The sequence below is a fragment of the Accipiter gentilis genome, chromosome 1 (assembly GCF_929443795.1).
Source record: "Accipiter gentilis chromosome 1, bAccGen1.1, whole genome shotgun sequence".
NCBI classification, from domain to species: Eukaryota; Metazoa; Chordata; class Aves; order Accipitriformes; family Accipitridae; genus Astur; species Astur gentilis.
The window spans coordinates 32,730,837-32,747,197 of record NC_064880.1 but is presented as its reverse complement, the minus strand read 5'-3'; the positions used below and the strand labels follow the sequence as shown (position 1 = coordinate 32,747,197).

At 37.0% G+C, this 16,361-nt stretch overlaps 2 protein-coding genes across 2 annotated transcripts in view; one reads left to right on the top strand and one right to left on the bottom strand.

Annotated features, from left to right (window-relative positions):
- METTL5 (methyltransferase 5, N6-adenosine) overlaps positions 1 to 16,361 on the bottom strand; it is a 414,631-nt gene that overhangs the window by 101,912 nt on the left and 296,358 nt on the right. The window lies entirely within an intron of this gene.
- Positions 1 to 16,361, top strand: part of UBR3 (ubiquitin protein ligase E3 component n-recognin 3) — a 120,181-nt gene that overhangs the window by 95,795 nt on the left and 8,025 nt on the right. The window contains exons 33-36 of the mRNA XM_049807944.1: positions 4,162 to 4,259; positions 11,335 to 11,459; positions 15,105 to 15,212; positions 15,717 to 15,827. Of these exons, the coding sequence (XP_049663901.1) occupies positions 4,162 to 4,259; positions 11,335 to 11,459; positions 15,105 to 15,212; positions 15,717 to 15,827 (442 nt within the window). The remainder of the gene's footprint in view (positions 1 to 4,161; positions 4,260 to 11,334; positions 11,460 to 15,104; positions 15,213 to 15,716; positions 15,828 to 16,361) is intronic.

The following is a 16,361-nucleotide window of genomic DNA, read 5'->3' as shown; positions in this document are numbered from 1 at the left end:
CACACAAAACCTGCCTGAAACACCAGTGTCTCTGGATGTATGTTAGGATATGGAGGTTTCAGCAGTAATGGCACCTTCGGGAGTACTTGCTCTTGACTGTTTCTTCCTTCCCCTACACTGTAACTCACCATCTTCTTCAGCTGTGCTGATGTAACTTGAGCAGGCTGCATCATGAACAAAGTCAAGGAACTAGTCTGTTTTTAAAAAGGTTAATTTGAGTAAGTTTGGGAACAGGTGACGAAGGAGCACTGGGGGCACAGTGGTGAAAGAGAGAATGGGAGATACCTAATGTTAGTACTGTCAGTGAAATCGTGCGTTGTGTAATGAGAAAAACTGACCTGTAAAATGTGCTGTGACACAATGGAGAGCAAATAGGAAATTGTGATTATATCCTAGAGTGTAGCCAGAACAAATAGTAGAATTCTGCTTTCTTATCATGAACATCAGAAGCTGTGTATTGCTCTGACCTTTCTGCAGGCTGGGATTTGTGGGCTGTATTTCTCATCCTGAAAATACTGAAGAGAATATAAATTTGCCCTAGTTAATTAAGCCTTTGTTTAGCTGTATCCATATCCCTGTGTCTCAAGTTTTCTGTATCTGACAGTTCAAAGAGGTGTGAAGCTCAAAACTTCCACTTTCTTCATGGAATTTCTAACTCTATCATCAGTTGGAGTTAGCATCAAACAAACATTTTAAGTGTCTCTAGCTGAGAGAAGAGGGGAAGGGGAGCATATATGTAAGGAAAGGCCATAAGCAAATGCTGCTTGTTTCAAAGTAGAACAGAATTTTCTATTCCTCTGTATCCATTCCCAAAGAAGTGATTCCTGTATAACCTCTATCAGGAAGAGGATGCAGAATACAGAGGCAGAGTTGCTCAGCTGTCAGCTGATAGACAGCTCTGGTATTGGCACAGAGAGAGGTGCAGCCCGATTACCTTGGGCTGGAGGAGAGGTCAGTTCCATGGAGAAAGTTGGGCAATGCATTTTTCATTTTTCATTTTGGTACACGTTTATATTGCACTGTGCAGTTTATTTCCACCACCCCCCCCCTCCCTTTTTTAAATGGATACAGCATACAACTATAATACATTTGAATAATTTTAGATTACTTTTGTCCCATCTGAAATTGTTCTTGCTTTCATTTTATTCAGTGTTTCTGTGGCACAATTTTCTGTAAGGTCAGATTTATCAATCTTTCACATGTGCATTGGGGATTAACAGGATGGGCAATTTCCATAAAACACATTTCTAAACACATTTTATAAATTCAGTTTCAGTGTCATAATGAAGAAGTTGCTTAGGCTCTTAACAAATGACAGAGCAGTTTTTAAATGCTTCATATGCTGCAGCACTTGACGTAAACGGAAGCAGGTTATCTAAAACCCAGACACTTAATGTAGTTTTACTTCTCCCAAATCATATGAAATTAATAAATTAGACAAAGAATTTAGTTGGTCCTGCATGTGAAAACAAGTTCATTTATTTGTGATGTTGCCAGCCAATCACGGTATTCTGTATATATAAGAATATTTCCTAATTTTGTCAGAACTGGTATTTGACCTAATTGTTACATGACTGTTAAATGATATTGATGCTGATACCCCTCTCAGAAAGAGGTATTCAACTAAATGTGCAGAGGGAGTTGAATCTTTTTTTATCCTAATGTTATTCCAAGTTAATTTTTTCCCCAAATTTTATATATAAATCAAAAACTAAAGGTGAGAAGTAATTTAAGAGATGTCCATGGCTTTAAAGTCATTACATAATGGGGGTTATTTTAAAACTCAGTGTCATAGATCATAAAATAGAACTAGCCATAGGTAAAAGTAGAATTAGAGAGACTTAGTGAGATTAGCATCTTCATTGTCTGTATAATTTTGAAAATGAGACTTGGTAGTGTGATACAAATTTTTGCCCCCTTTGTCTCCTTTAGGATTCAATATACTGATTTTTAGAATATTTGTTTTTTATTTAGGATGCTCCCATATATAAATATGTATATTTATCTACGTTACAGTGTTTTAAAACAATCCTTTTATGAAATGATTGATTATAGCAAAAGTGGTTATTCTGTAGGGTTCATTAATTCAAAAGGACCAGTTAGACCATGTTTTCTGTGACTTCATTTTATATGACCGATCAACCAATATATTTGTGCTCATTCTCACAATTGAGTGTGTTGCATAAAATGACCAGAAACTTTAGCCATGTAATAAAATTATTGTTTCAGAGTGTGCCTTACTGAGCTGGGAGACAGGGGAAGGAGAGTAGTTAGAAAACATATCGTTGGGTAACACACCTAGTATGATGAAAAGTGTTCTTTTAATCCTCCTCTTATATGACTGCTTCTGCATGTTAAAATTCTTGTCACAGATGACTCCTAACAGTGCCTTTTGTAGAGAGAAGGCTGAGTTTTCATTAAATCAGTAGCTATATAGGGGTGTCTCTCCAAAAGCAGCATCATGTTTATGTGCCTCAGAGATGATAAACTGCTTGGATCCCCAGAGCTGTTAGAAGGCACTAAGGTTCTTATGCATGCATCCACATCCCACTGCATGTGGACAACCTTTCCCAGTACGTGGTCTGCAAGAGCTCAGTTTGTCTGCTGTGTCTGTGGTAGATGGCACCAAGGGGAGTTGGTGTCTCCACAGAGGCATCAACTAAGCTATTGGAGTAGGCAGTGCCGGCTGGGTTGGATCAGAGGAAGAGTTTGGTGCTCTTGGAAGAGAGGCAGTAATTGGATCCAACAATAGTTCACCAGTTGTGCTCTGAAAGGCGGAGCTGAGACAGAAGAGGGTTTAAATGTCTTGTCTGTATGTTTCTTTCCTCAGTCTGATTCTGGTTGTACGGAAACTTGGGCACTTGCTGCAGGGCTTAAGAAAGCCTCGCTGGGAAACTCTGTGCTCCACAATGTCTTGCAGAACAACCTAAAGGAGGAGAGTGAGGCTGTGCTTTTGGATGTTCAATGACACAGCAATTGAAAAGAACTCAGTAGCCTGTGGTGCTTTCCTTTGCAACATTTACATCCATTTGTAAGAAGCTGTTGAGGATTCTGTTTTCCGTGGGAGATTCAGGGTCAGTTATACTAGGGCCTCACAATATAGCTCCTGTACTAGTATAGATAAATATCTCAAACAGATATCTCCTCCTCAGTTACTCCATTGGCATTCAACAGCCAACCAGCTAGCACCACCACCGTTTGCAAATGGGAATAAGAACCCAAATAGCACTTTCTTCTGTGAATGCTGCGGAAGGGGAGAGGTGACAATGGAGGATGCATATCGCATTGTACCAACTGCTTCTGCTTGAGATCTCCTGCACGCTCCATATCAATTAAAGAGGGGAGAATGATTTTTCTTTTTTTTTTTTTTGCCATTTTGATTTTTCACCTTTTTGACTCAGAACCTACAGAATATTGTTGGTTGGAATATTGTTGGCTATTCCTACACAAAACTAGAAAAATACTACTTCCTATCTGCAAATATTTTCTGCTTTTAAGTGTAAGTCTACAAGGTGATGTTAATTCATTCAGTGAATCTCAATAGTTCAAAAGTTTGCAGTATCTCTATGTGCTTATTTGCTGTCATCCTAGCCATATAGGGTTTTTAATAAAGACTGTGTGTAAGATTGCAAATCCCACCTGTGATGGCTGCTTGAGTCTTCATTTCCTTACATAGAGAAAAGAAATACCCTTTCTAAGGTCTCAGTGTTTTCCAATAGGAGCAATCCCTGTAATTTGAGGATTCATTGTTGTTACAGCATGGATATATGTATACTTGTGAAATGCCACGCTTTGAACACCAATTAAATTATTATGTTACTATGCCATGTATTTTCTTGTGTTAGAACGTAAGTTCTAAATGTGAAATACTGGATGTTCCTTCAGTCTGTACGTAGAAATAACTAGTTCAGGCAGTTTGGAAAGTTTTCAAATACTTTTAACAAGCATCAGGTACCCAAATGGTAATTTCCTCATGAGTTATTACAATCCATTAGTAACATTAAATGGTTTTAAAATCGAGATCAGTTAGCGAATTGTCAGGTATTTGGCTTCTATAAGCTTGATATCAAATGTAATACTATTTAAAACAAAAAAATAAAATATGAAAATGAAAAATGGCTTTATAGTATCAGAAGTGATTTTCTTGGGTTTTCTTTCCAGGCTAAGTGAAGAGCAGCCAGAAGTTCCTGTGCTTTACAGAGATGTCTCATCCCTTTTGCTTATCCAGATTTTAACCATGCCTCAACCATTGCACAAAGGTATGTTACAAAAATATGTATATTTAGATGATTGTGTATATGAGGCTGCATTCATGGTGATTTCCAGGATGGTAAATCATAGCTGGTCTACTGTGTATTCTAAAATAATGTTTTTGCCTTATCTACAGAAGGTGGCATTGAACAGAAGTTTTTGTTGCAGGTTGACAGGCTTATCTGTGTCCCCTGTCTTCTCACCTTATCAGTCAGCCTATTCAGTAAAGATAGAAGAGCTGAGCGAAACTACTAAGTACTTTTACTGAAGGAAAAGTGTCCTTTGTTTGACCTTCATCTCTTGGCTTAGAGGGGCAGCTCAGTACTTGAAGTTGAACTGAGTGAACTAAGGGTGAAAGATTGTAATTTAGTTTGAATTTCAGAGTTTAAATTACAGCAGTCTTACATAATAGGAGGTCGTATATGAAGATGGTAATTGCTGTAATGCAGCAACTTCAATAGAGAGAGCATATAGTATAATTTGGAATAAATATTAAATAGATATTTAAGAACCAGATTTTTCCTTACTAAAATCAAAACTGATTTAAAACCTAAATTTCTTTTTTTCTATAAAAGGAACAGCTGAACCTGGTCCATCTTGCTAATAGACAGTGTATGCTCCAGAAGATGGTGTAGTTCAGACCCTCTGGTCTCTGGCTTGGTTATTTATAGTTTATATATTAAATAATATTATGTATATAACATTATTTAAACAATATTTTAAATATATATATTATAAAATACCTTTATTTTAAAACAAGAGCAAACAAGTATCTTTTTACTACTTCACTGACAATGAACAGAGTATCTGCTTTGGGGTCTGTGTGGCAATTTTAATGTCTACTGAGTTCTGGTAATTTGTGAATAGGTAAATATAGGGACTGCTTTTCATGCATACACCTAACTTACAAAATATAATAGAAATTCCGTTTGTCCTAAAGGGGTGTTCAGTCTTCACTGTTGAATGTTCAAATTCAGCTCATGTGACTCTGCGTGTATCTGTTAACATTGTGGGTTGTGGTTTTTCAATTCAATGTATGTGTTTATGGGTTAAGTATGTCCAATAAATTATTAGAATATGAAAATACCAGGAGAATAAAGTATTTTTTAATAGGAAGCCTATTGTCAAAAACATACTTTTTGGGGTTTTACTACAGTTTCACTTAAATTAACTTTTATTGGAAGGACTTAATAAAAGCAGTAAACAAAAGTTTAACAAGACTAACATCTTCTGAAATAACAGGGAAGGGAGTGGTGAAGCCAAAGTACAAACAGTGGTCTGTTTGTAGTTTATATTCAAGCATTGAAAAACACATTACGAAAGTATGCCTTATCCTAGGAAATACAACTTTCAATTAGTAGTAAGGCATCCTGTGGAGAACTCTGTAAAATACCACATATCAGCAGCATGTTTTGCCTTTGCTCTTAGGTTTAGCCTATGTTGCAGTTGAAAGGGAAATGGCAAGTGGCAGGCAGAAGATGAATGTAACCACTTCAAATCTACGAAGCATTAAATTGGAAATAAATTGCCATTTATCTTTCTAATTTTTGTTTCATCAAAATGGTTAGGCAGAATAAAAAAAGTCTTTCATGTTTTCTTTGTCCTGAGGTGTAGAATGCAGTTCAGAAAAGCAGGTAATAACAAATTTGTTTAGAACTTTTGTAATGGGTGTGTAGGTCAAAGAGTTGAATTTGATATCATTAATTCTTGGTAGAGAGCTGAGGCATGAAAAGGTAAAATGGCTTGTGCAGGGTCACATGGCAGGTCAGTGATAGGGGTGAACAAAATCTATGTTTGACCCTACTGCTTCCTGAACTTTCTGTGCTGCTTTGGCGTGATTGTGGGGTGCAGGAGCTGTGGACTTGGCTGGACATCAGTATGCAGACAGAAGGTTGATGCCTGTGTGCGCTGACAGATATTTCCAGTATATTCCTTTAACAGTAGACTTAACTACATTGCAAAAGAGGTGGTGTTGCAGTCTGGTGCAGGATGCCATGGTAATGGTGTTAGAACACTAATAATGAAGGAAGAATCTGTAGGATTTAGAATCCATGAAAGATTTTCTTCCCCTTTTAGCATGGATGCTCTCCGGTAATGGTACTGGTTTTGCAGCATCATTTATTAGGTATGTTGATGTATTCATAAAAGCCCTATTTTATCCTTACAGGAAACTAAAACTCTTAATCAACTATTAAATCTTCTTCATGTTCGTACTCAAAATCCTTTTTGTTTACACAGTGTGTTTTAAAAATACTGAGTGTTTTGTGAGGAGGACCCAAACTTCATCTCATGCCCTTCAGATACAGCACTAGGAATTGCATTAACTACCCTATTATCTGTTGGATGGGTGTTGGTATCTTTTTTCAGTCCAACATCGATTAAAGCAATAAAAATGCCATTACTGTTCAGCCTCCTCATTCAGAGAGGAAAATTGATCTGAACACATCACAAAGAAAGAACACTACAAATTAAATCTTTTTTTTTTACGGGAGAAACTTTGCGGTGGAGGTCAGAGCATTTACAAGCACTTCGCAATTTACAAAGAAGGGAATGAGGAAGATAGTGTGTACCTCTTGTGTAGTGTAACCAGCAAAATAAACACTGTGTTCAAGACACTAAACCCATTTGTGATTAATTTTTTTTTGTTCGACACTAGAACATATTAAAACCATTTAAAGGCTTCATATGCTCAGCATTCTGAAATTGTGCAAGACTAAACACATAATAATCCACATAGGCGTTTCTGGTTTAATTCTGTGGCAGTTGTGCAGAAGATGGACAGTGTTCATGGTGTTGTGAGTTGGGACTCTAGAAAATTAGCATTTTCTGAACGTCTAGCTCCTTTCTTACAGAAATAGAAAATGGTGTTGCATATGAAGAAAGGTAGTACAGAAATAGAGACAGTGGCTCGGTAGTTAACAAAACTTAAATCTGTCCTTGTAAATTGAATTCAACAACCTCCACCACCCCTTTCTGCAACACAATTTCTATATGCTGAACAAGTAATTTAATTCAAATTGGACATTCTTCTTTGTTACCATCAATTGTAAAAAAAATTATTTTCTCAGTACTTGACTGGGGACCCCTGTGGGCAGATTTCTAGCAGCACAGAGTAGCTACCAGGAATTTCAGTTTCTGCTTTGCTTTGAATGTAGAAAATAGCATACTGTTGCAAGTATTTAAAAATTGGGGACTGGGTGAGCCTGAGGCTAGTAGGCACATAGAATTTGGTGGTCAACTGGCCAGCAGTGGCCTGACACTGTGCTTGGTGCCACATGTGCAAGGAGGGTCATGCAGCAGCATGGGTGTTTGCCAACGTGCTGTTACACAGCCTGGCGTTGCCCTAACATAGGCCACAGTGCTGCTTTTATGAGATCCACGATTTGGGCGTGGTGGATGTGCTCCAACTTGAAAGCTGGTTTTAAGAGTTTAGCCAGACCTCTGTGGACTGTGGGAAAGGTTTTCTTCTCTGGTGTGTAACACCTAAATTCAGACCCTTTTTTTGTAATTCTAATAAGGCCCAGATGCTGAAGAACCTGACCTGCATGTTCTGACACATTCTTTTTCTATGGAGTTTCAATGGCATGCAACAAAAATACAGCAAGCAGCACTCAGGCGAACACTAGCACTTTTTCTTTAATGATTAGGTAAGGAACTTGACTAAATATAGAATGAATGTAATCAACTTGAATAGTATCCAATTTCAATGTGGAAGTTGGAAGTATTTATCTGTATCCTGGAACTTTCAATATACCTTCCATGGATTATCTGAATTTCAGTGCTGTCTCCCTTTGTTCTGAAGTTATTTTTTCAAGTAACTGTTCAAGCTTTAGATCAAGAAGAATATTTTCAAAGATTGTTTATATAAAGATGCCCTTCCAAATTGACTACAAAAGATCCTAGGTCCTTAATTTTGCATTTAGTTTACTTTGTGGATTCTTTCTGCAGTCATTGCCTGCCAGACTATATCATCTAATTTGATACTGAAATTAAAAGATGCATATTGTTAGTAATACCCTTATTTATCTGCACATTTCTTGCACTAATGTTAAAATTAGAGTTCTAGAAGTGTTTCCTGTATAAACTTTATTTTTAAGTTTAATGTATATAATGGGATGGGATGCTGTGAAGTAATTTGGTTCCCAAAAGTTTTGTTTAAAAAAGTTTTAAAAATAGGAACATAAAAGCATTTCTCAATATTATTCAAAAATAAGTACAAAAATTCTGCATTAGCCTCTGTTTTTATTATAACGGCCTAGCCATAATAATATAACTTATAGACTGTCAGAATATCAGATTAGTTTTTTTATGTACAAACACAGAAGTCCTAACTGCATTTTAGTGCCGAATGTTGCACAGTATTTCATCTGCAACAGAAGGGACTGACAGCATTTACACAGTTTACTCCATGGCATACAAACATACTAGTAATCTTTAGAATTATTAAATCAAAAAGGTGATGTAGCAAAACCATAGCCTTCACCAGGGGGGCAGCAGGAGAACACTACGCAGCCCCCACACACGCACTGTGGAAAGGCAAATAAAATTGCTCTTTGCAGTAGACAAGAATGTAACAGCTCTAGCATTATGGATACCTACAGCTGTCAAATAATTTGCATTTTACAAATAAGAGAGAACACACAGTAATGAAAGATAATTGATCCTCTGGCTGATGTTTTTAGTATGTCTCCCACGGGATGTTTTTGTGACTACAAAATACTTGCTTTCAAAGCCTTTGGCGCTCATTACACAGCGTGCCGCCTCTGAGCTGCTCCTGTGATATTTTCCTAAAAAAAGTAAGACAAAGTTTGTGCAGAAGTCAGGACTTTTTAAGGGTGACCCAGATGCAGGAGTGTTCTTTGTCCAATTGATGAATTTGTTCAATTCTGCGTTCTCTAAAAATTACATTCTCCAAAAATGCAGTTCATAGTCATTTATGAGTGACATACATGTAACTAAATACAAGAACATGAATTTATTTTTAAAAACATGATATACCCTAGATATAATATTTCTGGTGAATTGAACAATTAGTATTCAGTGGTGGAACAATTAGTATTAAGATGGGGATGGGGACAAGGAGTGATTATATTTAACAAAAACCAGATTTTAAAAAAGGTAATAGTTTTAGAGGGTGCTAAGACACCCAGCATTGAGCAGTGTGTAATCACCTCAGCAGAAGAGAATAAGAACTAGAAGGTGAAGTGGGCTACGGCAGACTGGTGAATGTTGACCAGCAGTCTAGTTTTGCTGCTGTAAGTGCAGTGGTTTTCACTCATGCTTTCACACTGTAAAATTGATCTCTATTGCTTGTACCTGCTATTGATGGAGATAGAGCTCAGTACTTGAGTTCAGTTCTAGCTACAATTATAGACTGTAGCTCAGGCTGAAGAGGCAATTTTTACAATTCTGTGAGTGCATGTGGTTAAAGCTTGTAAATCTCAATCCCAGAAAATTTACTAAAAGCTTGCCTGCTATTATTCCTCAGGAGGAGGATTGCTAAGAAAATGGAGGTTTCAGCAGAGGAAAAAAGTAGGGCCTAGAGATGTAATGGGATCTGGTGAATTCTCCTTCCAGGGAAATGCAGAGAGGAAAAATCATTATAATGCTACCTGCTGTAGAATGGGGCAGATGAAGTATAGCAGCATTTGTTGTCATGTTTAACATAAGCTCCATAGGAAGATAATACAGAAAAAAGTACACTTTTAATTACATAGTTACAAATGATCATTTAGGTGCTTAAATTGTGCATATTGTATATCCTCTGTGACATTAAAAAGTTTCAAAATCCATGTCTGTGTTGATTTATAAACATTTGTTACATAAAAAAGCAATTGTTATTTCACAAATTTAATTATGTACTCAAGTCCTGACTGTGTGTGTTTTAGAACCCAGTGGTGGGTTTTGATATTAGATACAAGAAAGGAGAAGCAAGGAGTTTCATCTCCCTTACCTCCTTTTTAATTTTTACATACAAAGCTCATTTAAATCCCTTGGGAAGAAAGAATGAATTTAACCCAATTTTTGTGAGGTGCTTATGTAAATAAAATTGTTTTGCTTGACTTCAAAGCCTGAGAGGACTTTTTAAAACCCTCATTTTTTGTATACATTGTTTTAGATATATATTATAGTTATGTTTGTGCTTAACAAGTGGTATAAGTGATGATAGAAACTTCTTTGATCTGCCTAGATTTAAAAAAATCAGATTATTTGGGATGGGAAATAGAACCTAAAGTAAAAAGAGAAAAAAGGACTGCTACCATATCTTCATTTCAGAGAATGATCACATTCACCTTTTCTCCTGTTCCAGTTTTAGGAAGTCTTATTTTGCCTCTGTTGCTAGCTTCCGCCAAAAGATTTCAAAGCCTTTCTCCTATGTAGGAGATAATAATCCTTTAAATATTATGAAAAACTGTAAACAATAAAGATCTTGCAAAAACAGGTAATTTCTAAAATGACAGTCTGTCTTTTGTCATCTTCCTGTATTCACATGAGGTCCAGTAAATAGGTACTCACTGAAGAGTGATCTGCAGCAAGTCTTGTATGGCTGGATCCATATCTGGAAGGGAAGGGGTAGAAACTGAAGTGTGCAAAATGTCCTTCTTGCAGTGATTTCTTTGGGAACTTAACTTTTCCAGTATTTGTATGAATGTAACTTACCCCAGATGGTTTAATCATTGCCAGAAGAGATGGTAGGATATGCATTTGCTTACATCTACAGCACCCAATTAGTTGTAGCTATCAGTAATCAGTAGCTTAACTTGATGTAATGTTCGGACAAAATAGAATTTTCTCATATCACCAGGTCGCTAGGAGGAAGTCACTGCTGATCAGGATTAAGATGAACATATGGAGCAGTGGAAAGTTACTTGCCCTTTACTTGTTCTGATCACTATGGCTGCCAAGTAATTTCTGAAAGCCAGTAAATGTATTTATGTTGTTTTGTATGTTTTGGGGGTTTGTACTTTTAGCATAGCACTTCCTTTTCATTTGAGAAGCATAATTTCCATACCTAGAGACTCTGTAATCGGTATATTTGCTAAAAATATCAAGTGTTTAAAAATTACTTACTTTGTTTTACAGAACACTTCACCTGCATTATAAAAGTGCTGTTCACTTTATTGTATACTCAAGGCTTGGCAGCACTTTCTGTTAAATGCAGTGCTGAAGATAGGACGGCATGGAAAGAGTCAGGAGATCTCAAAAAGGTTGGTTAATTTACTAAAACATTTATGAAATTTTGCTTCTGTGTTTCTGGTTAAGAGTGTAACAGATACATTTGCTTTGCATATAATAATTTGCTTCTGCTTCACATAAATCCAGTAATTCTTTTCTGTGTGTGCAATTTTTGCAGGTTTTGGTGATGAGACTTAAAAGCTTCACAATGAATATCTAGTTCCAGAACTGAGTTTTAGATTTGAGGCTGTATCTCTGTAGTTCCAGTCTTGAGTTTGTTGCAATGGTATTGAGTAAATGCAGCTTTCCTTCCTGTGAAATTGAAGCCTTCCTAAATAAACCATGGGTTGATCTGATGCACTCCTTTACAGTAAAAGCAGGCAAGCTTGTTGGTGGGGGAAAAATCTCTTGTCTCTTTCTTATTCGTTCATGTGATTTGTGGCTAGCCATACAAATTTCTCTTAGTATGTGGTCTAGAGTGTTCATGTGATGAAGTGGCAGAGAAGAAAATTTGTAGACTAGGCAGGTAGGTATTTCACTGTCGTTTCCTTGTATTTTGATGGTATTTACAAATAAAGTGAAGGCGTGTCTTGCTATTTTAGTTCAGCTGATTGAATGCCAGTTCCCACCAAAAGATACAGTTCCCTGCACTGGCATTCATTTAATCCTTCAGTTAGTTTTCTGCTCCATGGGTTGCTTCCCCAGGTCAGAGGAGTGCCAATGCCAGACCATGGGAAAGGATGAAAGTGTTGGGGCCAGGAGAGGAAAAAGGTAGAGGAATACCCCTTTATACAACAGCTGGGCCTTAGAGTATGCTGGTTGTAAAATGAAATGCATGCTGAGAAGCATGACCTGCTTTTCACATATAAGTTAAGATTTGTCATACTGGTCAGTCACAACTCCAGGGTATTAGGGACAAATTATCTGCTGGCCAAACTCCTACTATGTGGGATTTTTCTTTCTGGAGTTGGATTAAGCATTTGAGATCACTGGGCAGTACTGCATTTTGTTGGCTCCCTCTCCACCCCCTTCTTTCAATACATTGTAATTTTCTTAGAATTTCAACAACATTTGCTTGAGAGTGTTGCTGGGGGGGGGGGGGGGGGTGTGTGTTCCATTTTTCTGTTTACTTAAGTGATTCCCAAGTGATAGATAATTCTGGAGTTTAAAGTTTGTGGCAGAAAGCATATAAATAGGTTGAAGTGTTACCAGCTTATATTCTTTCGTAGTCCATATGATAAACATGGACTGCCTTTTTATTAGTAGCAGAGGTTGCAGTTTATCTGAACATACATTTACAATGCTTAATTTTCTGTCTACAGTGAGAGATTTTATTGTATGAAAATAGACTTACGGCATGTGGTAGGTGGGTTTGCTCCCTATTAATACTAAGATGTTTTCTTACAGAAGCATGTGAAAGCATTTGCTTTACATAAAGCACTTTGTACTTCAGGGTTGCAAATTATGATAATGGCTCAGATAACGGATTTGTGAAGTAGCCATCTCTCTTGATATTAAAGAGAGTCTATTTTAGTGGAATTTTCACTAGCGTGCCCGTCTTTGATGGATGATAAGGCCAAGTGGGAAATAGTAGCACATTAAACAGTATGTTAGTGTGAATGGATGTTGTGACTTAGTGTAATTCAAATAACACAACAGATTAACTTCTGTCAGTTTGAGGATTTTGACTTTTCTTCTGTGCGAAGCCCATTGAAGGCTGACAGTTTTCCAAGTGGGGAGAGCAAAAGAGGTAGGAGGTAGATTAGGAACACTGTTCCCTGCTGCATATGTGCTATACTGACAGCATCTCTCGCTCTCCCTTGAAAACGTCCTCCTCCTTTTGTCTGTCTCATGTAGATCATCTGTGTACAAAGGTCCAAGTTCTGACAGCAGCTTGGCAGTATGTGCTTGGGATGATTTCTGCATGATCCTTCAGAGACTCCTACGCTTATGTTACTGCCAGAGCTTAGTTCCTTCTTGGCTTCCATCCCACCCCAGTGGTAATCCACCCCAAGTGCAGAGGTTTAGTGAAAGTCCCACATGCAAGTTTGCCCTTCCCTGCATGTCTTTCCCATTTCCTGCTCCTCCTCCTGCACAGTGTTGCTGCCTGGACCCTGTATGTGTGCGAAAGACCTCTGAGCACTGAGCATCAGCCAGGGGTAATCACACAGCTCCCTGTTCCTCTCTCCCAGCCCTTTGGCAGCCCTTCTGTTTTTCAGCCTAGCCATAGTCCTCAGATGAATTCTTTCTCTTTGCATGTCACAAGGGAAGCTGGTTTTTAGTTTAGGAATCCAAGTTTGTTCTTTAAAGTTTCTTGAGGGCCAGATGGTTTAAAACGTATGGTTCAGACTGGCTTTTTCTTAAGTGCTGGTAATATTGACATTTTGATCTCGGGATGACTACACAGATCACACCTTACTTGACAAAAGTTAAGTCAATCTATTTCAATTTGGTATCAGAGACATTAAACACAAGCTGAAGCCTTTCCTCTATATTCATGCCAAATGATCCAACAACATTAAGAGTTCAATTTCTCAGCAGGGCTGAGAGGTGGATATTCTACTTCTGATTGCCAACTTCACTCTCATTACCTTTGCAAGGTGCCTTATGGTGTCATAAGAAGCACACTGTAAAAGCCTGTGGAGTAAACTTCCAGGAATAATGTAGATGAAAGGTTTATCCTAACTGCCTTCTTAAATATATGTTGCCTTCTGGTTCTTAGACTATGAGCATAAACAGCAAGTCTGCCTTCCCTATGCTGAAAGGCGAAGACCCCATCTAAAATTAACAATTATAATTGATGTCAAAATGCAATAAAGAAACCAACTGATTAGTTACGTACATTGTTACATACCAAAGTCCTTATATATTTAATCTCCTGTAGTTGCTTTGGAATGTTTTTTTAAAGAATCCCAGTAATGTTCCACTCCCTTATTGTTTGTTATATTGATGATATAATAACAGAGCTCAAAATTCACATCCATTTATGTATGTTTTTCCTGGGTAGAATTTACTATGACTTAGAAGAAAAATACTTATGGGAATACTGCTTTCTATCTCTGATGGCTTTCTGTAATTGTTGCCTTTAAATGTAAATGCCACGGCACAAAACTAAGTAGCTATCTATTTCTTCCACTAAATATTTTTTTCCATCTGTAGTAGATATTGTTCATTCCAAACACAACTTTCCTTTTTCTGATAGACTCATTTCAACTTCAAATACATAGCAAGCGTTTTGTAACTCATTCTGGTTGGTATGTTTTACAGAGTTACTTCCCCGTCCCCCTGTGTCCCCCCCCATTAGTCATCTTAGAATTCAAATTCTGTCAAAACACTATGTATCCATAAAGTGATTCTTCCTAATTTAAAAGTAAGCATTTTTATACTCACAGAAAAAAACATGGGGAATGCAACATCATTAAAGTGTTTTTATATAACACTCAGTTTAGAACATATGTAATTGAAGCAGCAATTCACATTTCACTCTGTGAGCTAAATGCAGTCCCTTTCTGTAAAACTTTTTTTTTCTTTTTTTTTTTTAACCAGTGTGTATCTTTGTAGGTCAAAATACATGTGTTGATCAAAAGGAAATGTACTTAATCACTGTTACTATTACAGGAACTTTCTCTCCTTTTCATGACCAGTGCATTTTAGATTTCTTTCCTTCTTATTTGCAGAATACATCCAGTGGAGAAAAATCTTGGGAAGTATTGCTGGGTCATGTGATTAGTGAGCTGTCTAAGGGAAAGATATATGAAGAAGGAGAGACTGAAGAATTAAGAGTGGTATTGGCAAATCTCTTGAGAATTTATCCAGCATGTCCACTTTCTGTCTCTTATTTAATTTTTTCGACCTTGTTGTTATATGATTTTTCTCTGATCTTGCTAAAGACTGCAGTACAACTCTTTATTTTCTAGATCAAAGCACATCCCTTTGGGACAGTTTGCCTGTGTAAATCTTTCTTTTACTAATATCATATGTGGCCAGTGCTGTGTTGAGAAAGTTATTGATAAATACTTCTTATAACTGTGGGTTTTGATCATATGTCTGAAAGAGCTTTCAGAAACTTGGAAAACTGAATATTTAAGTAGAAAAAACATTTGTCAAGGGGGAAAGAAAACCCACAGAGTTCTTTCAGAGTATTAGTGAAATGCTGGCCTTTGGAATGTATGTTTGATGCAGTGATTTATATATGTATGCTTAAAAAACATTGGATTCGTATTGGAGTTTCTTACATAGGGAGCAACTTATCTACGGCAGAATTTAGTAATTGCTTCCTTCCCCTGTAGGTAAATCCTGATTCTGTAGAGTGCTATCTGCAACAGTTCTGCCTGCCTTTCCTCAGGATCACAAGCCTTCTTCAACACCATCTTTTTGGAGGGGATTTACCTAGTTGCCAGGTACAAATTGAGAGGGGTACACCCAAATTTTTTAAATGTTTCCATTTAAAAACTAGAGATAAAAAAAATAGAGTTTTAAGGTGTCTTTTTCGTGGTATGTATTTTCTGTCCTAAGATTTTTATTTTTTTAAATTGTATTTTATAGCATTGCTCTGTAGCATTGTCTGTCTTCTGTAAATTTGTTTTCAAGGCAGTTTTCCTGAAAAATGGTACTATATTCTTAAAATTCAGCAAATACATGCTTATTTTATCAAGTCGTAGATGCCTGTCTCATAAAATACCAACATACTTTTAAAACTTGACCAGCATTTGCAGAGATGTCATAATTTCCACACAGACTGGAATTCAGTCCTGATTTTGCTTAATGCCTGTTAATACTTGGACTTTATTCTCAGAGACATTGCATCAGTGGACAATTATGTTCACATTCCGTGACTGCTTTAAGTAGAGTTTGCTGCAGGTCAGCTCTCTCATTTCCTTGCCTCAAAATCATCTCATCTCTAAAACAGCTACAAGCCAGTTTTGGGTGCTAAA